The 22,434-nt window shown below is 42.7% G+C and overlaps 1 protein-coding gene across 9 annotated transcripts in view; it reads left to right on the top strand.

Annotated features, from left to right (window-relative positions):
• The first annotated feature begins 9,834 nt into the window (after window positions 1-9,834).
• PRTFDC1 (phosphoribosyl transferase domain containing 1) overlaps window positions 9,835-22,434 on the top strand; it is a 94,946-nt gene continuing 82,346 nt past the window's right edge. For 8 of the 9 annotated variants that reach the window (XM_065919568.1, XM_065919569.1, XM_065919564.1 and 5 more), the window contains exons 1-2: window positions 9,835-9,927; window positions 19,374-19,480. In XM_065919568.1, the coding sequence (XP_065775640.1) occupies window positions 9,880-9,927; window positions 19,374-19,480 (155 nt within the window). In that variant the 5' untranslated portion in view covers window positions 9,835-9,879. Of the gene's footprint in view, window positions 9,928-19,373; window positions 19,481-19,853; window positions 19,958-22,434 lie in introns of those variants that run through there. The other variant, XM_065919563.1, reaches the window with a different exon arrangement.

Genomic DNA, 22,434 nt, shown 5'->3' with positions numbered 1-22,434 from the left:
TCTAGCAGGTAAAAGTCAAGGATGCAGCTAAACTTCATACAATCCACTGAACAGCCCAACAACAAATACTTATTTGGCCCAAATTGTCAATATTGCTAGGGCTGAGAAACCCTGGTCTAAGACCTGGTAAAATACTTGGCAGTTTACATACCTGTGCACCCCCATTTGCAAAATCTTCTAGACCTCCAAACCTAGGGAATCTCAGCACAGTAGAGCTGCCTAGAGCTCTGTGGAAAGAGAACATCTTGCCTGTATTCTCCATTAATTTTTACAACTTCATAAACTGGGCTTAGATAATTATTTCCACTGTCTTCTTTCTCTATTTTTTTTTTCTCATTATGCAAAGGCCAGCTGTGTTTTGAGAATTTTTGCTTATCTGTTACTTTACATGATTTTTCATGGTTTGATTTTTAGGCCAGACTTTTCCTTTTTACTGAATTTTATTTTTTTACGAGAAGAAAATGTGGAAGAAGATTTGGAAAAAAAACACAAACTCTTAAAATGTCTAATCTCTCTAAGAATAAGATCATTGGAAACTTATGTCTCAGGTTTTCCAAATTAACACAAAATGGTTTCTGAACAACTACTCAAATGACAATTTCAGTAACATTCTCAATATTTATCGTTTTTAAAAGTTTGCTATTTTAGAAAATTCAATCTTATTGATTCAACAACTGGACTGAATTCAAGACGTATGCCAAAAGCAAGAGCTTGGTAACATAAACTAGTTTTAAGACAAAAAAGAAATGTTGAAAAAGAGTGCAAAAAGGTCACAGGTAACAACAAAAAGAAAATCATAAAAGGTGATAGAACTTGACTAACAAGGTGAAAAGGTAATGAGTATAAAGTCCAGGTATGACATTTATGATTTTTGAGACAGTCTGTCTCTATCACTTAAGCTTTGGCAAAATCCCCAGACCCACAGAGAAGCCTGAGTCATCTCTCATTCCTTTATTCTCTGTAAAAGGTGACCTGGGTGTATATTCTGTGACTGACTATGCCGAACATGCTGAAAAATCTGAGAATAAAAAGCCAATGACATCAATCCTAGAGTGAGAAACATGTTATTTCCTGGTAATACATTTGGCTTTATCATACAAACTAGATTTTTCTGGTCTTATGTTCCTTCAAAAGTTCTACACTTAGAGATGTGTTGAAAATTTCTCATCTGTGCAACTTTTAGCATTGTTTGCTCTGTGTGGGTTTGGTATGAATCAATGAGAACCTGAAGGTTATTTGTCAAGCCAAGAGACAAAGTCAGATAATCACAAAGTTGGCCTGAGCTTTGAGTTCAAAAGAATCATGATAGTTTTGCTGAACTAAGAAACAGTAGAGAATTTAAGGTAATGTGAGTACTAAAGCAAGAAAACCGCTGACCACAGTAACAAAATAGTATCCAAAATGGCCTATAGAAAAAGAGCATGGCTTCACCCAGACCCTCATGCAGTGCCCGTCCCTTCACTGAGGGACAGCTTTTGACTAAAAGACTTTCCCTGGGACTTCCCTGGTGGTCCAGCATTTAGGACTCCGCACTTCCAATGCAGGGGGTGTGGGTTGGATCACTGGTCAGGGGACGAGATCCCACATACCACGGGGAGCTTTCAAAAGACAAATAAGACTTTCCCCAACTGCTCCTTACAGAGACACTTAGAAAAATGCTAAGTGACTTTTAATTTGATCCATTCATTCTGTTCCTTAGCTGTAAGTTATAAACACATTTATGTTTGATGGAAATCTATCTGAAGAATATTCATTAATCTTGAAATTAACTTATGTTATTGTCCTTCATATTCTAAACATGAAGAGCATTAAATCAAGCTAATTTTTTCTTTCTAATATAAAAAAATAATATAGCAGTAAATAAAAAAGATCTCCATTACTATTAGAATCCATCACTATTTGTATTGATTTTACAGAGGCTTTTCTTGTAGCTTACTTTTGTTAAATTTATATCTAAATTTTATAATATAAATTATAAATTTCACAGATGGTGCTAGTGGTAAAGCATCAGCCTGCAATGCAAGAGACACGGACAGACACAGGTTCAATTCCTGGGTTGGGAAGATTCCCTGGAGGAGTGCAAGGCAACTCACTCTAGTATTCTTGCCTGGAGAATCCCCATGGACAGCGAAGCTTGGTGGGCTACGGTCTGAGCCAGAGGGTTGCAAAGAGTTGGACATGACTGAAGGACTTTGCATGCAGCATGCATATATATATATCAAGCTGATAACACAACAAATATAATTTCACTGGCTCATTTACAAGAAGAAACTGTAAGTGATATAGTGTAGGTTTATTTACTTAAAACTTTTCAACTGATCTGTCTATTAATTCAGAAATTCTAATTAGGGATTCTATTTAAAATTATTCTTCTTAAATAATAGATAAAATGTATTGTGCACTCCTTTGGTTATCTGGACACATTATTTAAGCCTCACAATAGCCCCGAGAAGTAGGAGCTAACATTATCTTCATTGAACAGATGCAAAAAATAAGGCAAAGAAATTAAGAAACTTGCCCAAGGTCAGGCAGGAGGTGGTGGAGTCTGATTTTAAAGCTGAGTCTGCCTGACTTGGAGCCAAAAGCCTAACACAGAGTACCATAAACTTTTCATTAGTCTAGGTATTACTTTATGGACTACAGCAATAAAAGCACATTGTTTTAAAGTAGTCTATAGTTAAGAATTTATCATAAATTCAAATTGACTTTTTCTTATTAGTTCCAATTACTAAGCTTTTAACATATGTTAGCTAATACTCTACCCTCAAACCTCAAAGTATTTTTGTAATAAAATTTTATTCATGTTCAGTTAAAAATCCCATGAGATTTACTATAATTTTCCATTGAAGAAAGACATTAATATTGCAAGCTAAATTTAGAACTGTATATCAAGAGTCTTAAAAATATTTATACCCTATAACTTAGAAATTCCATTTCTAGAGAATTTATCCACCAGAAATAGTTAAAATATATATAAATATTTTATTAAAAACCTAGTTATTTATATATTTTTATAAAATCAAAATTTGGAAGTAATAAAAATATATTGAGGAATGGTTGGCATTGCCATTTCAAGTGATATTTATAAAGAGTTTACTATCCCATGGAAAAACACTTGTGTTATATGCTTATTTTACATATAACATCAAAAGGTATTAATATTGTTAAAATGTCCATACTGCCCAAGGTAACCTACAGATTTAATGCAATCTTTATCAAAATGTGAAATACCGGTATCTATTGTAATATAATATATATAATGTAATATATAGTATCCACTATATTTATACTATACATTCCATTACATATTATATACATTATCTTATTTTATAAATATAAATTACATTTTATTTCATATATATAGTGACTTATTATGCAGCCATAAAAAAGAAGCAAATCCTCCCTTTTATGATAACAGGGATGCATCCAGAGGACAGTATGCTAAATGAAATAAGACAAGACATACTGTATACTCTCACTTAGAAGTAGAGAAAAGAGTGGTAATTTCTGAGGACTCAAGGTGAGATGGAATTTGGGAGATGATAAAAATGTAGCAACTTTCAGTTATAAGATAAATAAGTTCTGGCCATCTAATGTATGGCATGGTGACTACAGTTAATAATACTATCTGGTACATTTTATATTTGCTAACAGAATAGACCTTAAGTGTTCTCATCACACACACACACACACACAAAGACAACTGTGTGATTACTATGTGGATATGTTAATTAACATGGTTATGGTAATTATTTCACAATGTATAGGTATCTTAAGTTACTACATTTTACACCTCGTGTGTATGTGTGTGCACACTCAGTCGTGTCAGACTCTTTGCGACTCTATGGATTGTAGCCTACCAGGTTCCTCTGTCCATGGAATTTTCCAGGTAAGAATACTGGAGTGAGTTGCCATTTCCTTCTCCAGGGTATCTTTCCAACTCAGGGATCGAACCTGTGTCACCTGTGCCTCCTGCATTTATAGGCGAATTCTTACCACTGAGCCACCTGGGAAGCCCCTTTTTATATCTTAAATACATACAATTTTTATTTGTTAATTATACTCAAAAAAGCTGGAACAAAACCAAAAACTTAAAATGAAAATTATGAACAGAATTATTAAAACTTAGCAATTTTTACCCTCTGTGAATCAGGTTTGACATGCCATGAATCCCACTGGTGCAGCTGAGGTAGTCAGTAGAGTTAAAGGTCCCGAGTTAGAAAACACAGAGAACTCAGTTCCTTCAAGTACAAACGCCACAGGACTATTAACCTAGCCATTGCAATAGAATCTCATTGTCCTGGCTGTGACAATGCATGACTTGCTATATATATCACATCCCAGCCTTGCCTCCTGGCTCATCTGGATATTCTATATGCTGGCAGTGTCTAAAAACAATGGCCTTTGGAAGCCACCACAGCCACCGCAGTTACTGAGAAAGACTAAGGAGATTGCCACAATGAGATAGCTTGCATCTATCTTGCTACTCTGAAGGCTGATCTTGTTTGTAGTTAGAGGGGAAATAAAGTATGAATGATAGAGGGAGAGGGAGTGGGTGTGAGAGTAAATCCTTCTCTTCTAGAATAATCAAGTTTCATGTCCACTTGAAGGATGGCACAAATTGCAAAGCCATGGCCTTTCAAAGGTTGAGAAAGGCCTTAGCCATGTCCATTTAAGTTTACTGCATATTTTTGAAAAGAAAAAAAAAAATGCATAGTCAGAAAACTGTTATATTTTAAATATTTAGTCCTCTCAAATATAACCTTTAAGTTCATTGCCTACTTCCAGATAAGTATAAATTTAAATATCTTATAATAATGCAATTTAAAAAACCTTTTTAAAACACCCTCTAAGAAGACTTGCATAGTAAAAAAAGTAAAGTTTGGGAAACACTGCATTTTGCTATAGTCTTCTTGACTATTGACAGTACATGTTGGCATATTTAAGACTCCCAGACATTCCACAAGATAGAAGTGTTTAGCTTTGCTTATCTCATTGTTTCTCAAACATAATGAATCACAATTTCATCTTTTTCAAACATAAAGAAAAATGAATTGAAACACACTTTGGGAAATGTTCCTCTAGGTAGGTCGGTGTCCAAATCTCTTTTTCTTTCTCAGTCTCGTTTCCCATGTGAGATGACCTAGTCCACAAACCACTTCTCAGCCTCTTCCCCAAGCTAAAATATAACCCTAAAATACAATGCAGAACCTAACAAGAGCTGGATTCATTCCTGGGATATTGCCAGTGGATGTCATACATCAACTGCCATCTGAAGAGAATCCATGTTCAGCCAAGAGAACATTCAGCTCCCAGTCCAGTTGGTCCTTACAATTCCTACAACACCAGGAAAAGTTTTCACCAACTAAACTTTCCTTGTTTTGTGTGTATGTGTGTATATTTGAAGTAGACATCTTTCCATTAGGATCTGGGCACTGGTTGAGGTGCCAATTAATTATGCGTAAGCTGCCACTGCACCCTTGGATGCTAATCCGCTCATTCATAACCACAAGGTATTGTGCTAGGGTCATGTACATGACTTGTGCCTCCAGCCCTGTGGATTTATTTAGTCCTTAGCCTCTAGTTCCTGCAGCTGTGTCCTTTCAATGACTGCTTTATGGTGGCCAAGAGAGTTGAGGGCGGCTGCCAGGACTCTGAGATCTGGAGGAACACATGGATGCATTATTCTACTCCGAAGCTTTCCAATTCCTGTTCCGGTCAGATGGGGGAGATGGTGGGAGGATATCTCTGAAGCAGCCCAGCACTTACTGTTGATGGCATTATTCGTGTCTGACATTATTGCAAAAGAACAGACTTAAATTTTACCCCTGTGTGTTCTTCAGGGTAAGGTTAATTACCAGTGAAAGTGTCATAATGCAAAACATAAATTCTGAATTTAGCTCCTGGGTTGTTTTGTAAGAACTGCTATGGAGTCATTATTTTTTGCCTACTCTCAGACTACACATTGGATCCAGTCTGCTTCAGACACGAGTCCAGGAAAGAGGGCTTACTATGCTAATTGAATACTAATTAGGCTTTTGCTCAAGTTGTTTTGTGTTACAGTCATTTGCAACTATATTTTTTTCTGTATTTATGTCAAGGGGAAAAGAATACCTCAAAGGTAGCAAAATTCTTACTTATCCTGAATATCTGGAATAAAGTATTTTGCCACTTTTTTTTTTTTTTGTACTTGTAACATTTGTAAAGGGTTTTGTTCTGCACTAAGAAAAAGCAAAATATCATCATCATTATTACTGGCCTTTGTTCACAATGGACTTCATCCAGACTCTAACCAGTGACTCTATGACTAACAATCTGAGTCACTAAGTTTCACATGTTTATGAATTTCAACACAATTCCCAGGCTGAGAGTTTTTTGTTTATTTTCATGTTTCAGGACTCAGAAAAAAAGTAAATGCCCTTCTGGATTTCAAATCTGGTGTCACTGAGTGACTGCTTGAACAACTCAGCACATAGACTGCATCACTCCTTCAATAAAGATTAATATTGGCAAAAGTTCAAGAACTACCAACTTGTCAAAAGGTTAGTATATTCTTTTGTTAGGGGAAACACATTGAATGACGCCGCCTACCCTGGTCAGGCACAATTACCATATCTGTGAGTTATTTTATGACAGGAGGTCCTGGTGAGGAACATATAACTAACAAGCCACCACCAACTGGAAGAATTGAGGAAATGTCAAAAGGAGACTCCATGTGTCCTAGCACCTCCCAGAATCCTTCTCGCTGGCATCCACCTTGACTGAGCCATGTGTGTGCCACCAAGGAAGGAGCCCGAGTCAGAATGATTAACCAGAGAAAACCCGGAAACTAAACCCATCATCATAAAACCTGAGGCTGTGTGCCGCGGTGCAGAGCAGTTCTCCTGGGTTCCCTCACCCTCCTGCTCTCCACCCAGGTGCCCCTTACCAATGAGGTCTCTTGGTTTGTCAGCACGTGTGAATCTTTGGATAATTCATTTCAAGTGATAGATAAGAGCCCACTTTCGGGCCCTGGAATCAGTTCCCCTTCCTGCAACACTTTCAGGACAAAAGCCTTTAGCCTGGTAGAGAATTCAGGTAACCATAAATATTTGCATTTTCACCACGGTAGTGATACTAGACAATTTCAGGATTGAAAATGGAGGAACCTCCTACTAAAAAGTGGATCAAGAGAAGGATTGAAAAAATGCAAGTATATTTTCTGGTTATTAACTTTGCAAAGATGTAGTCTTTATCCTTACAGCTTCTTCAAAGGAGTATCGGAAAATGGACAATCTGAGCTAAAATACCATTTTTTGTGTGAAAAATTCCATTATTTTAATAATTTTCTTTTCTTTTCTTTTCTTTTTTTTACTGTATCCACTCTCATACCAGTTCCACCTTGTCCCTAGATTATAACTGTCCCTGATTGGTCACCCTACACCCATCTTAAAAAGCAATTACTGTGTCACTTTACCATCAGATAACATTATAAACATTTGGTCACACACTGTCACAGCATCTCAAATTAACACCTTACAGTTTTATAGCATTTTTCAAAGGATTCTCTCACATGTCACCTCACATTAATCTCATCTTCCCATCCCGTAGAGGGGAAAAAAAAAACCCAAAAACTTCATATGCAGTATTGTCCCTCTTACTGATGAGAAAATTGAGGCATGTTGTTGGACGTAATTGGCTTAGCCTTATTATCTAACTTCATATGGGTTATTGCTAAAAAAATCAGAATCGTCATCTAAAGCCATTGCAGTAGATGCATAACAGAAATCTGAGATTTAGAAAGAATTTTAGCCTCTTGGTCCTCATATAAGGATTAAGCATAAAGTCAGGACGCATGATGTTATTCTTGGGTATTGGTTCTTGTAAATGCAACTTGTGATGTCAAATGTATACTGTATTACATTAATGTAGTCCAAAGTAGAGAAGCATAATTAGATCACACAAAATGTTATCAAAATATACAAAGATAATAAATAAAATGAACTCAATTTAAAAAAACCATTTGTGCATCATTCTGTATTCTTCACAGGATGTCCTGTGGGTCTCTATAAGATCTTCTTGAGATTCTGTGATCATTCAAGTAGGTGACTTTTTTCATTGTGAACTTACTGGATTTTACATTTACATTAATGGCCATTTTAAGGAAAGATTTATCTGCCATTTCCTTTACATCTTTCACAGTGCCTGGGCTGAGCACACAGTAGTAGCTTTTTTGTTTCTTGAGAGCAGCTACATCTGTAACTGATACTGAAGTTTCCTGTTCCCAAGGCCCATGTACCCACGGGTAAACCTGACTTCGCTGCAGTAAGACAGCGGGATTCCTTAAGGTAAACCACTGCATTCCAACCTCTGAGTGTCTCAGCGTTCAGGTGTCTGACTCTGAGCACAAAGCTTCTCCACCGTAACCTGCCCCGACGTGGGGTGGCTGGCTTCCCAGCAGTCTTCTGGACACTTCAGTCTGATGATCACCTTCAGTTCCTGGAAATTTTAGTGACTTTGGTTGTGAAGATGCTTCCTGGGCTTGGTCTTCGACAATGAAAATAGAAGATGGTGCCTCACCTTTGAGAAAAGAGGTGGGTCAGACTATAAAAATCACCCCTAACAAGGACGTCTGACACGTTTATCTGTGCAAGAAGCACGTAAGCGCTAGTTAACAGGCGCCTCCCCGCAGCCCTTCCCCTGTCCGCCCCCCGCCAAGGACAGCGCCTAATCTCAGCGATGCGCGTGCTGGCTGTAGACACACCAGAGGCTGAAGGCGCACAGGGCTGAGTTGGGCCCAATGACTAATATTTTCCCCACCCGGAGCGACATTCACGGATTGATAACTATTTTCCCCTCAAACCAAGCAAAATCAGCAGTCCTTCCCTGCTTTGCGCCAGAACTTGAAGATGAACAAAATAGTCTTTCGGAGAGGCCTGAGTCCAGCTCGGGGCTTCAGACCAGAGCGGGCTGCAAAGGATGAAGCGAGATGGCAGAGATGAGGGCAGTGAATACATTTAAAGGGAGAGCCGGGCCCTGGAGGAAGGGACAAAGAAACAGGACCCTCTAAGGGGGGATCAGGGGTTGAATTAACAAGAGATTCATAAAAGAAGGCTTGTGAATCTGAGAAGAGCTATGCCTTTAAGCTGCAACCTAAAACAATTAAACTCTGACCATACGTTCTTTAAAAAGTGGTGAAGTGGATGACAAGTAAAAAAACTCCCCGCCCTTCCCCACCGCCCCGCCCTGAAAGCAGTAAAGGAAGGGCCCTCTTTCCAAGTCCAGTTTGGTTCAGGGGTAAACCGCCGCACATCTTTTTCCAACTCCTGGCTGGGCAGTTAAGAGGGTTTTAAAAACGCATCATACTTTGGTCCACAGCCGCACTTCGAGAACATCCTATATCGCAGGCTCTTCCGCGGATTTACTTGCGGTCAAGAGCACCCAAAAGACAGCAGGCAGGATTCCAGGACCTTGTTGGCCTGAAAGCGGGGACGGCAGACCTAGGGAGGCGGGGGACCTGGGCACGTGTTCTGCTGCAGAAAGGGCGAGCCGCGGGCAGCCTGGGTCCCCCGGGTCCCGAGCTCGCAGACGGGCGGTGGCCGCAGGGGACCCGCGCTCAGGTGGAGCCGGCCTCGCGGCAGCTGCGCCCCGACCCCTCCCCGCCCCCACCGACGCCCCTGGCCCTTCCCTTCGCCCCGCCCCGCGGCCGAGGACCCGCCCGGGATGGGGGCGCGGGCCGAAGCGCTGGAGCCGCGCCAGGCCCGGGGTCCTGGGTGCGCAGCGGCTCTCCCGCCCTGCGGCCGGGGGCGGAGCGGTCCCCCCTCTCACCCCCCACCCACCCCCTCCAGGCCCGTCACCCTCCCCGCTCGCTCCTTTCCTTCCCGCTTTCCCCGGAGAAACATGGCCGGGAACCGTGAGGAGGCGCCAGACTACGGGCGAGGCGTCGTGGTAAATGCAAACTCCGATTTCGGGGCCGAGGCGCGCGCTCCCCGCCCCTCCTTCGTTGGCACCCCCCCTCCCCCACCTCCTTTCTCGATTAAACGCCCGAAATGCATTCGGGAGCGAGCTGGCCACGGCTTTGTTCTTCCCTCCCAGCGGGTCGCTTCCATCCTTCCCCTCCCCCGTGTGACCGCGCGCTTAACCGCCCTTCCCCCGGGTCCTCGGTGTCCCCACCTCCCCCCGACAGCCATCCGCTACTCCCCAGGATTGAGCCTGCGTGGTTCCGGGTCCCACTCCCGCTGGCCGCCAGCAGTCACCCCTGGGCGCCGGGGGGACTGCGAGGACCCCCGCGGGTGGCTCTTACGGGCCTCCGTGCTTACGGGCTCCCTCCTGACTCCCCCAGCGCGGGCTTCACGTGTTGTTTTCAAAAAGGATTCCGAGAGTTGGCCAGGGCAGCTAGGACATAACGTTTGAGCTTTGAAACACCGGCCAGGGCTCTTACTGTGGGGCCTCTGCACACGAGAGCGCCCCTCGAGAGAGCATCCGTGTCTGCAAAAGGACCCGCTGAGCGAACTCATGTGTATGGAGTATCAGAAGGTGTGGGAGGATGGGGTCCCAGTCCAGATCCTCTTTATCCCTGGGAACCCCACAAAGTCAGCCATCGCACAGTGGGTACCCAAGGACCAGTATCCTGGAATCAAATCTGGTCTTGCCATACGGCTGCTGGCTTCTTTGGAAGGTAGTGGTTTTAACGTGTCAGGTTTATAAAGTGAAACTGTGGCGAGGGTGGTGGGTGGGTGGGGCCAATTTCCTACTTTAAGATTCTTTGTTCAGAAATCAGCCTGTAATGTACAGATAATCCTGTCTGTGACTGAGGCCTGCAGGAGTGGGAGAGTTGGATTAGGAAACATCTTATTGTAACTGATCTGTTGGGGTTGAACTCTGTTGCTCAGGGTTAATTTCACAGCCAGGCCTGTTAGTCTTAAAGGAGTTCATTTATTTGTTCATTGGGCTCCTGTTTATTCTGTAGCTGAGTTCCAGGCAGTGTTCTAGTCTCTGGGAAAACCAGACAGACCCCTGTGTTCGTGGACCTTACATTCTAGAGAGGAGCACAGGCAAGCAGTGTGAAAGCACCTACACGAAGAATATGCCCTCAGACAGTGACATGTGCAGGGAAGAGAAAAGAGTCTTGAGACAGTGATTGGAGGAGGGCTGAGGCTGCTGTTTTAGCTCAGATGGTCAGGTTGGCCCCCTGAGTGACATCTAAGCCAAGAGCAGAAGGCTAAGGGGGAGGTAGCCACCTGAAGATTGAAGAAGGGTACCTAGAGCAAGTCCCCTACGTACGAACAAGTTCCATTCAGAGAGCGTATTCACAAGTCCAATTGGTTTGTAAGTCCAACGAAGTTAGCCTAGGTACCTAGCTAACATAATTGGTTGTATAGTACTGTAACACTATAATGTTTATAATACTTTTCACAAATAATACATTACAAACAAAAAAATAAGACACTTTTAATCTTACAGTACAGTACCTTGAAGAGTACAGTAGTCCAATACAACACTTGTGTATACAGAGGCTGGCATGCACGTTTGCATCTTTGAAAGTTCACAACTTGAGGGTTCGTATGTAGGGGACTTATTCTCCAAGACAGTACCTGCCAAGGGCAAGGAAATCATTACATTCTGAGAAGGAATCATAACATCCAGTTTTATGCTTTTTTAAAAAAAATGATCATTCCACTTGCCATGCCGAAGATGGTCAGGCCTAGATTTGGGGTGAAAATGTTTGAAAAGAGGAAGTAATTCAGTTCAGTTCTGGACAAGTTGAGTCTCTAAATGCCTGTAAAGCCTATGGGTCATGATGCACGGGAGGCAATTTGAAATTCCTGTTTGGAATTCAGGAGGGGGACTGGATAGATTGGAAATCATCAGCAAACAGAAATATTTGATGCTTATCAGTGGGCTTCCCTGATAGCTCAGCTGGTAAAGAATCTGCCTGCAATGCAGGAGACCCTGGTTCGATTCCTGGGTTGGGAAGATCTGCTGGAGAAGGGTAGGTTACCCACTCACTCCAGTATTCTTGAGCTTCCCTGGTGGCTCAGCTGGTAAAGAATCCATCTGCAATGTGGGAGACCTGGGTTCGATCCCTGGGTTGGGAAGATCCTCTGGAGAAGGGAAAGGCTACCCACTCCAGTATTCTGGCCTAGAGAATTCCATGGACTGTATAGTCCATGGGGTCGCAAAGAGTCGGACATGACTGAGCGACTTTCACTTGGCAATGGATGGGGATGCCTGGTGAACATGGTGGGGAAATAAAATTATTGTTAAGGGTAGAAACCTGGAAATCCCCGGATGTAAGAGACTTAGTGGGAGAAGCCTGGTGAAGAGACCAAGAATGAGTAGAAAAGTAGGAGAGAGCAGATAGGGTGGCCGGTGCCTAAGGAACAGAGTTTTATGGAGGTGAGGGGGCAAAAGGATGGGCTTCCCTCGTGGCTCAGATAGTAAAGAATCTGCTTGCAATGTGGGAGAACCAGGTTCGATCCCTGGGTCAGGAAGATCCCCTGGAGAAGGAACTGGCAATCCACTCCAGTATCCTTGCCTGGAGAATCCCATGGACAGAGGAACCTGGCAGGCTACAGTCCATGGGGTCACAAAGAGTTGGACAGGATTAAGCACACACGCATGTTCATGAGGGGGTTAAGGTTGAGCAGGAGGGTCACGTACTGCATAAAGAGCAGGTAGCATCAAGATGGCAAAGACAGTTACGAAGCCAGCAGTAGTGAGAGTCTTTCAAACAACTATGCCATCAGTAGAATGGTTAAATATAGTACTATTATTTAATAATAGATACTCTTTAAAAGGGATGAGACCCATAAATGTGACTAATTGGAAAGGTAGATTTTTAAAGTCTAAAAAACAAATGGTGGAACAGTGAATAACTGTTGGTGTTAAAAGAAGTCCTCTTGAAAGCAAGGTAATTTGATGAAAGATAAAGGTAGGCAGTGTGAAGGTTCACCGAGATTGGAAATAATCAAGGTATTGTGGAGATACTTCCTGCACTCGTGTCATTCTCTCCTGTAGAGCTTGGGATAATTAGATTCACATCGAGTTGTCTATGGGCAACTTGATTCAGAGTGAATTCAAGGTGAGCTGACGGCATCAAGGCTCAGGAGGATAAAGAAAACTCAGGAGGAACGGTATACTGGGAAAGTAGAGAGCCCTCAAGAAGGAGTTGCAAAAAGCCAAAGGGAAGTTTCAGTACCAGTGGGGTAATAATATTGGGTTGGCCAAAAAGTTTGTTCAGAGCTAGGGCTGCTGTGGCGGATGGGCTGTGGCCAAGGTAGAGTGGAGGTGAAGTCGTTTGAGCTAAGGTGGGTGAAGTTGCCTCAAGATGGGGTAGCTAGAATGATCATCGGGGTGTGTATTGGAGTATCCAGAAATGAGGTAGTGAAGAGAACTCTGAGTTGGTAGAAACTTGGTGATGAAGATGGCAAGGGGCCTAGATAACTTAAGCCTAAAATGAGTATAGTTTGTGCAAGAGAAGGGAAAATGAAGAGATGGAAACTGCTCTTGGCTGCATATGGCTTTCAGTTGAATTGGGGAAATGGGACATTAGTAGATTATTAACAGTATATGGGATGGCCAAGCCAGAGATGTGGTCCTGGGTTCAGAGACTCCGTTTAGGATAGCTGGTCACCAGTGTCCCCCCACTACCCCTCACCCCAATCCTTTGCTGGTGTATCTTTGTGACTTCTCAGGGAGAGAAAAGATCTTTATCTGTGTACCCTTTGGGCATCAGGTTTATAGATATGTTTTACTTTTACAGAACCATTATCAGAAGAACCATAGTTAGTACCTACACATGTGAATTTGGTAGGAAAATAAGGAGAAGAGGAAAATCTAAAATAATTGTGCTTCTGTTGTCTCCCTCCCTATCTGCCCATGGAAACGTGGTGGGAATCAGAGAAATCCATTGGGATCACAATTTTCCTAGGGGTGATGAGTTTCACCTTCCGGGTGTAGAACCTTCCATGGAAGAGGAAGGCATGCAGGACACAAGGTGTTATTTGGCCTGTGCAGTTCCCCCTTCATTCTGCTGGTGGCAGATCTCCGGGGCCCTTCTTTTCGGACTCTGTTTGGACTCAAGTTTCTCAACATGTGGTTCTGAGGCGTTCGTCACACTGCACCTCCCTCCCTGGTTCTGGGCCTGTACTAGTGACCCCAGCTGGGCAACTCCTGTTCTTGTCTGGGGTTCCCAGAAGCAGAGACTCCCTTCCTCTCCTGCGGTGGATGGGTCGATGTGAACCTGAAATTGGCAGCCGCCATGGTCATGCCTGAAGGAGAGAGTGGGGCCCGAGGTCTGGGGCTTAGCAGCAGAGAGGAGCCGAAATTAGCCTTTTGTTTGTGTTTCCAAACTGTTTTTATCCCCAGGGCAGCCAACTTGAAAAATAAAGCAGGAAATATTCTAAGCAAAAAATTAAGATTTAATGACTTAGAAAGAAGGTCTTCAGTATATCTTCAAATGGGGAACAGAGGGTCCAAGGGAGTTCTGAGGTTTGGATGTGATGTAAAATGGCTTGGTGAATGTGTTTGTCACTTCCCCAGCTTGGCCGTATTTTGTGTCTTTGAACAGAGAAAGCATTGTTCTGAAAAAACTTAGAGCGTATTATCTGTGATACTGAAACTATTTAAAGACTTCTTGTTTTGATTTTTCAAAAAGCAGATGAATAACATAATTATCTGCAGTTCCCAACAGCCTCCATTCCCTCAGGTCTGGGACACATTTACAGTGCAATTTTGCATGCACTATTAAGGATAAACCAGTGGTTCCCTCATTTCTAATTGTCTTTTATCGCGACAGTGAAAATGAACTATTTCAGACTCATTTGGAAATAGACTGGTTTGGCTTATAGAATAGTGTTCAGAGAAATACGTTTCTTCTACTTTTAAATTTACAGCTTTAACTCGGGCCATAAGACTTTCGCAAATAGGTTTGAGGCACTTCTTTAAATTAATTCAAACGTAATTTTTAAGTAAACTATTGATGTTTCAGTATGTCTTATTGGTCAGCATTTATTGCAGGGTACTGTAGACCAGATTGGAGAAGGCAATGGCAACCCACTCCAGTACTCTTGCCTGGAAAATCCCATGGATGGAGGAGCCTAGTAGGCTGCAGTCCATGGGGTCGCTAAGAGTTGGACACGACTGAGTGACTTCACTTTCACTTTTCACTTTCATGCATTGGAGAAGGAAATGGCGACCCACTCCAGTGTTCTTGCCTGGAGAGTCCCAGGGATGGCGGAGCCTGGTGGGCTGCCGTCTATGGGGTCGCACAGAGTCAGACACGACTGAGGCGACTTAGCAGCAGCAGCAACAGCAGCAGTAGACCAGATACTGATGTAAGAGTTTTATATCCATTATCTATCTTATTTAATCCTCAAGTTAGCCATATGAGGTAGGCATTGACTGTTTTATAGAAGAAAACCCTGATACAGAGAGTTTAACGCCTGAGGTCCCACAGTTAGTAAACGCACCCCGAGGTGTGTTAGGTTGCTAATCCATGCTCTTTGCTGTTACTCCATGCTGCCTTTGAACTACAGATTTCCAGTACAGTTTTTGTCTGTAGGTTTGTTTGTTGTTTTTTATTTGACTGTACTGCGTCTTAGTTGCAGTATGTGGGATCTAGTCCCCTAACTAGGGATCGAACGTGGGCCCCCTGCATTGGGAGCACGGAGTCTTAACCACCGGACCTCTAGGGAAGTCTCTATAGGTTTGTTTTATTTGTCATTTTTATCAGTCTTTTCTTTTTGGGAGGCATAATTTATTTATCATCTATTTATATATCATTTATCATAAATGGAAATAAAAATGTACTAGGAATCTAAGTATATTATCTGTTCTTTTTATTCTCAAAACAAGTATATTATCTGTTCTTTTTATTCTCAAAACAAGTATATTATCTGTTCTTTTTATTCTCTGTCTTTGGGTTTTTATTGTGTTCTATTTAAAGGAGGGGGAAATGAGTCTCAGGTAGAGTTTTCCTCATGTCCATAGTAAGTGTCCGAGCTGAGCCCTAGAACGTGGACTAGAGAGTGCCCTCAGATTCGGCTGGGCAGGGGCTACCGCAGGATTTCACGGTGGGAGGACTAACCCCCGGTTCGTGCGGCCAGCACTGCACGGGCTCCAGGAGTGGGTGTGTGTGTTCTGGCGGGGGAGCCAGAAGATGCTGTGTCCCGGGGCGATCTCCCTGGGGTGGGGTGCTGCTCCGGCGCCTCGTCTGGTCTTTGTCATGGCCTGCCAGTGAGTCTTCTGGAAGCCCCTCGTGTTCCCTGGTGCTTCCAGGCACTGACCCGCGGTGTTGATAGTGAACAGCCAGCCCTAGGAGGTCTCGGAGTGGAAACCAGCGTTGCTCTGTAAACAGATTCAGTTGTGCCCCTAGCCGATTTGCTGGTCAAGGCAGAGCCAATGTGACGCTCCGCAAATACGCAGAGGACACATTGTTTGACCGCCCGTCTGCCCTTGGTCAGGTAGGAATTTCCAGAGCCGTCAACAGTGGTGTCCTTTATCACAAGGAGATGGACGGAGGGTTGGGTAGCACGTGGGTGGAGACTGTGTCATTCAGCGTTTTTTGAGCCCCTGCAATATTCCGGGGCAGTGTTCTGAGCGCTGGAATTTCAACAATGCATGAGACAGACAAAGTCTCTACCAGAAGGAGCTAACGTTCCAGTGCGAGGAGACAGAACACATAAGCACACGTACACGTCACACCCAGTGGAAATACACGCTGTGAAGGACAGTGAGCCTGGGTAAGAGGTACAAAGATGCGTGGCACGGAGCCGGTGCTTTTTCACATAGGTGTCCGGAAGGCCTCACTGTGGAGGTGATGTTTGAGTGGAGCCTTGAAGGAAGTGAAGGGTAAGCCATGTGGGCTTCCAGGGAAGAGCGTTGTAGGCAAAAGAAAACCAAGTGTAAAGCTCTTGGGGCAGAAGATGCTTGGGACATTCAAGCATCAGGATGGAGGATGGTGGCTGAAGCAAGTAGACAGCCCCAGGGATGAGTCAGAGGCCCCAAACCCCGCCGCTGCAGGCCATGGTGACAGCTCCAGTTGTACTCTTAGTGAAATGGGAAGCCCTTGAAAAAAAACCGAGCAGAAGCCTGCAGTGATGTACATGAGGTACATTTTTCAAAGGAGGACTCTGGCTGCCACGTGGGGGTGGAGGATGGGCGGGATGCCGGCACAGTGGAAGCAGGGAGGCAAAGTTGGTATCCATGGCAGTGGTCCTGGAAGAAATGGTGGTGGCAGGGACTGGAAGCGGGGCAGTGGAGATGCTGAGAGGTGTGTGTGCGTGCTCAGTCACTTCAGTCATGTCTGACTCTTTGCGACCCCATGGACTGTAGTCCACCAGGCTCCTCTATCCATGTGATTCTCCAGGCAAGAATACTGGAGTGAGTTGCCATGCCCTCCTCCAGGGGATCTTCCTGACTCAGGGATCCAACCCATCTTTTATGTCTCCTGCATTAGCAGGTGGCTTCTTTACCTCTAGTGCCACCTGGGAAGTCTGCTGAGAGGTGGTCCTGGTTAAATTCTGAAGGAGCTGATGATAGGATTCACTGCCGGGTTGCAAGGGCGGGATGATAGAAAGGGGTCAGTTACAACTCTGCAGGTGTGACCTCAGCAGCTGAGAAGAGTTGCCCTTTACTGAGAGGGAAGGGATTCGTCTGCAGTGGATTTGGTCTGGTCAGTGTTCCAGAGCCTGGAACCGGGATGGGAGTCGGTGGAGTCTGGACCCTAAGTGGCCCTTCCAGAACCTGGGCAGAAGAGAACTGGTTTTGAGTTCCGGGTGAGGAGGCAGGGGAAAAGCAGGGGGATATCCCAGTGTTCGATGAAATAGAGATAGGTTTTAATAGAAAACAGATGAGATGAGGGAGTCAGAGGCAGGAAGAGACCAAAGTCTTCTCAAGGAGCAGAGAGCTCTGAGGGATACAAGGAGTTTGGGCGGCAAGATCACACAGAGGTGGGAACAGTCGGCAAGTACTGGGGCCTGTCCTGAATTTTTGCAGATGATGTGGAGTTTGGGGTACGGGGGGTAGTGTGCTAGACAGGGAGAGTGTGCAGGTGAGAGACAACAAATGAACAGAACCCAGAGCTGGGGAGGATCCCGATTTGACTGCAGAACAATCTGAGGACAGCGGGAGATGGTATGGGGAATTGGGCTGGGAAATTAGGATAGGTCTGCCTTAGGAGAGACCTTGAAAGCTTACAGCTCTATGGAGAAGTCTGATGGAGGTGTGTGGGAGTAACCAGAAAACCCCAAACTGCAGTTCAGCTATGGTTTGGCTTGAGTGCCTTTCTGGATGATCTGAAAGTAAAGGGAACATGGTCTTCACTGGCATTTTCTCTCCCACCTCTTAACTGTCTTAACCATCAGACTTGCACATCCAGTCCTAAGCAAGAGGGAGGCTTGCTAGCAGTCTGTCCACTATCTGAATACACCAGTTTTCTGGAGCAGTCGGTTCCCAACAGGACTGACTTGTGTTCCCACCACAGCACATCCTTTTGAGGTCTTTACTAAAATGACCCAACCACTCAGAAGTTTGGGAGCACAATAATACCAGGAAAGGTGTACTTTTAGTAGGTAACCTTTCCAAGACAGGTGAGGTGGTTACAATGTATAATATATATACACACTGTATATATACAATGTAATAGTATATATAATAATATATTATAATAATGTGGAGTGATACTGTCTGTATCAGTAGCCAGACCTCAGAGATAGTGTGGGTTCAGTTCCAGATCACCAAATTAAAGCAAATATCTCAATAATGCAAGTCACAAATTATTACTATTTTGGTTTTCCAGTACATACAAAAGTTAGGTTTACCCTATGCTGTGGTCAATTAGGTGTACAATACCATTATGTCTAAAAAAAAAGAAAATGTGCATACCATAATTTAAAATGCTTTATTGCCAAAAGTGCTAAGCATCTTCTGACAATGCAAGGTTGCCATAAACCTTCAATTTGTAAAAACACAAAAAATACTATCTGCAAAGCCCAATAAAATGAGGTATGCCTGTAATTACAAAAATAATGTAACTTATATTCATGATAATATTTATAATGTAAATATACATTGTATCTTTACCTTTGTGCACTCTTACAAACAGTTGTCAGGTTAGCTGTAGGTTGGGATTTTATCTTATGATGCCAGAAATCAGGAATGGAGTTCCCAGTTCACTTCAGTAGGTCCTTCATCAGGAAACAAATTACCTTGTTCCACCTGGCTTCTCATAGGTTGACGGAATACAATTTAATGCCGTATATATAGATCGTCAGACCTAGTCTCTTGTTTTCAATGGTATTTGTTTTTACAAAGCATACTCTTGTTTATTTGTGTTTTTAAAAATAAATTTCCAGTGAAAAATATTGTAACCAAAATCAATTGGTTTGCAGATTATGGATGACTGGCCAGGGTATGATTTGAGCTTATTCACGTACCCACAGCACTACTACGGAGACTTGGAATACGTGCTCATCCCTCACGGCATCATTGTGGACAGGTGAGTGCTCTTTGCCGAATCCGTTTTGTCTAGTCCTCTCTTGTGTGAATCAAACAGTATGCTCAGGGGCCCTATTCCAGAGTCTCTTCTATACAGTGGTGAGAAGATAGAATGGATAGAATGTTTATAGGACAGATAAATTGGAGTAAAATAAATCTGTGATTTCCTTGGATATTTGTTCAGGGGAAACAGTAAGAAGGCTGTACATACAAAAGATAGTAGTGACTATAGATAGTAAATTAGTAAAGCCTCAAAATAACAATGTCCTATACAGACTGATAAAAATGAGGGCCAGGAAAGCATTTGTCTCACGTTTTTCACAGACTCTTACCGGGGAGAGTTAAGAGGTGACCTTTATCTTCATTTACCTTCGCAGGCCACACCCCTGAAGCCCTGGCTTTTCCTGCAATTTGCATTTATCTCGAATAAGTCCTGTCTCACAGGTTGGCCAGTCTGTGGACAATGATGTTTTCAGCAGTAATGTTTTAGAAATAAGAATATGTGCAGCTTAAAAATAGCAGCATGGAACTGTTTCTCCACTACTCTTTCTGGTTCTTTTGAACCCCTTGACACAGATGTCCTCTGGCTCCCTCCCAGCCACTTGACTCTCGTCTTCTAAGCCCCTAAGTCACCCCCGTGTGTTTCTTAGTTTTCAGAGAAAAGAAAGTAACAGAAAGTTAGTCACTCAGTTGTGTCTGACTCTTTGTGACCCTATGGACTGTAGCAGCCTGCCAGGCTCCTCTGTCCATGGCATTCTCCAGGTGAGAATGCTGGAATGGGTAAGTGCCTCTTCCAATTCAGCCTACCACAGGCGTCAGCACTTAAAGGTCTTATCCCTTCAACAAAGCTGCCCTAATGCCCCGACCCTTACCTTTCTATGGATTTTTGATTTCTAGCACAAGATCAAGTACTTAAGCCTTCACATTTATATGAAAAGCAAGCTTCCTCTCTTTCACATTCAGAAATCGGGGTGGGAGAAGCTCTGAGAAACAAGGGCAAGCTGAAACTGGGGCTCCCACTCCCCCCTTTCCCTTGAGCCTTTGTACTTCTGCCCCTGTTTTCTTAAACTGTAACTTTCTTCTGAGTTAAAATTTAACTTATGAAGTAGATCCTCAGCCAAAGGAAAGTTTGAAATGCACCGGCTGGTCACTATTCCCAGGATGTTATCTTTCCATCGGTGCCTGTCTGTAAGCAAAAGGAAATGTCATTCTTTCACTGAAATTCTAAGATTTCCCATTGGTTAAGATCTGCATATTGCGTGTTCTCTCAAACTATAAAATATTATTAAAGTAAGATCTAGTTTAGGATTTCTCACGGCCTCAGGTGGCCTTCCATGGAATACAAGTTTTGATCCTTAAAGGGAAAAAAGGTTCTGAGAAGAAATAAATGTGAAAAATTTGGCATCTCCCAACTTGTCAAACCTCCCAGTTGGCAATTCATATTAAAGATGCAGATTCCTAAATCATTTCATTAGAGAACACCCGATACTTGCTACCATTCTATTTCACTAGATTGAGAGGTGGATTTCTAAGCCCAATGATACTCACTGTATGGCACCAAGGAAAACAGTTGCTCAATAAATTTTTCCTTTTTCAAATGTTGACAAATATAAATGCAAAACTCCTATTATTGATATGGTAGGGGAAAAGTGGTCTCTGCTATTGAATAGAATATTTATCAATTTCTTTTTGCACATGCTTGGAAAGAAATTTCTCCCAAATTAATTTGATTCAGTGGCTGCATTAACTCAATATTTTGTTTAGTTCAGCCTCAGCCATTATGATGAATGCATTACACATAAAATATGGTGGAAGGTTAGAAAACAATAAAAATACCTAATTTTGAAAAAGAAGTAAATTTTATAAAATATATTCAGCTTCCTAAGAATCAGTCTACTGGATTTCTCCTACCCCCCAAAAAAGAAAAAGGATACAGATTCTTGCAAAGGAAAGGGGTGGGGTGGGGAAGAAATGTGCTTGACTTTGGTAGTTAAACCAACTTCTCTTGTGCAGTGGGCGTCTTTGTACTCGATTTACCTCTTAATAGTTCTCAGAAGTACTTTGTCTTCACATGAGTTTGGGAACCCCCTGGTTTAAACAAATTTTGTCTTTTCTCATCCGAAAATTAATTTATGACTGAAGTTAATTGCATCATGAGATAGTTCAGGATTGAATCCTGGCAAGGTTACCAGTTGCCTCTACAGGAGGCTTTATGTATAGAAATTCTGATTCGGGGGTCTGGGGTTGGGCCTCAAAAATGCCCATCCCCACCTTTAAAATGAATTTATTGAGATATAATTTACATACAACAAAACTCACCCATTGTAGGTAAATGACTCAGTGATTTTTAGTACTAGGCATTTTTTTAGTACTAGTGATTTTAATACTAGTACTAAATTTAGTACTAGATTTTAGTACTAGTGATTTTTATGGCTAGGCAACAATTACCAGGATTGTTTTACAATATTTTGTTGTCAATCAAAAGTTTGTTGTCAATCTCTGCTCCTACCCACACCATCAGGCAGTCACTAATCTAATTTCTTTCTCTCTAAACTTGTGTTTTCTGAGCTTTTAATATAAATTAAATCAATATCTGATTATTGATTCATCGATTGATGAGCACTTAGATTTCTTGTTTTGGCTACTGCTAATAATGCTTCCAGGAACATTTGCATGTAAGTCTTTGTGTGGACACATCTTTTCATTTTCTTGGATGGGTTTTTGGAGAGGAATTCTGAGTTTTATAGTAAGTGTAAGAAACTGCCAATTATTTTCGAAATGGCTACACCATTTTTCATTCCTACCAGCAACGTTTGAAGGTTCCAGTTTCTCCACATTGCTGCTGCAGTTGTTGTTTTAGTCGCTCAGTTGTGTCTGACTCTTTAAGACCCCATGGACTATAGCCCCCCAGGCTTCTCTGTCCATGGAATTCTCTAGGCAAGAATACTGGAGTGG

The sequence above is a fragment of the Muntiacus reevesi genome, chromosome 2 (assembly GCF_963930625.1).
Source record: "Muntiacus reevesi chromosome 2, mMunRee1.1, whole genome shotgun sequence".
Taxonomy (NCBI): domain Eukaryota; kingdom Metazoa; phylum Chordata; class Mammalia; order Artiodactyla; family Cervidae; genus Muntiacus; species Muntiacus reevesi.
Note: the sequence above shows the minus strand (reverse complement) of the source record. Positions and strands in the feature narration are given on the sequence as shown.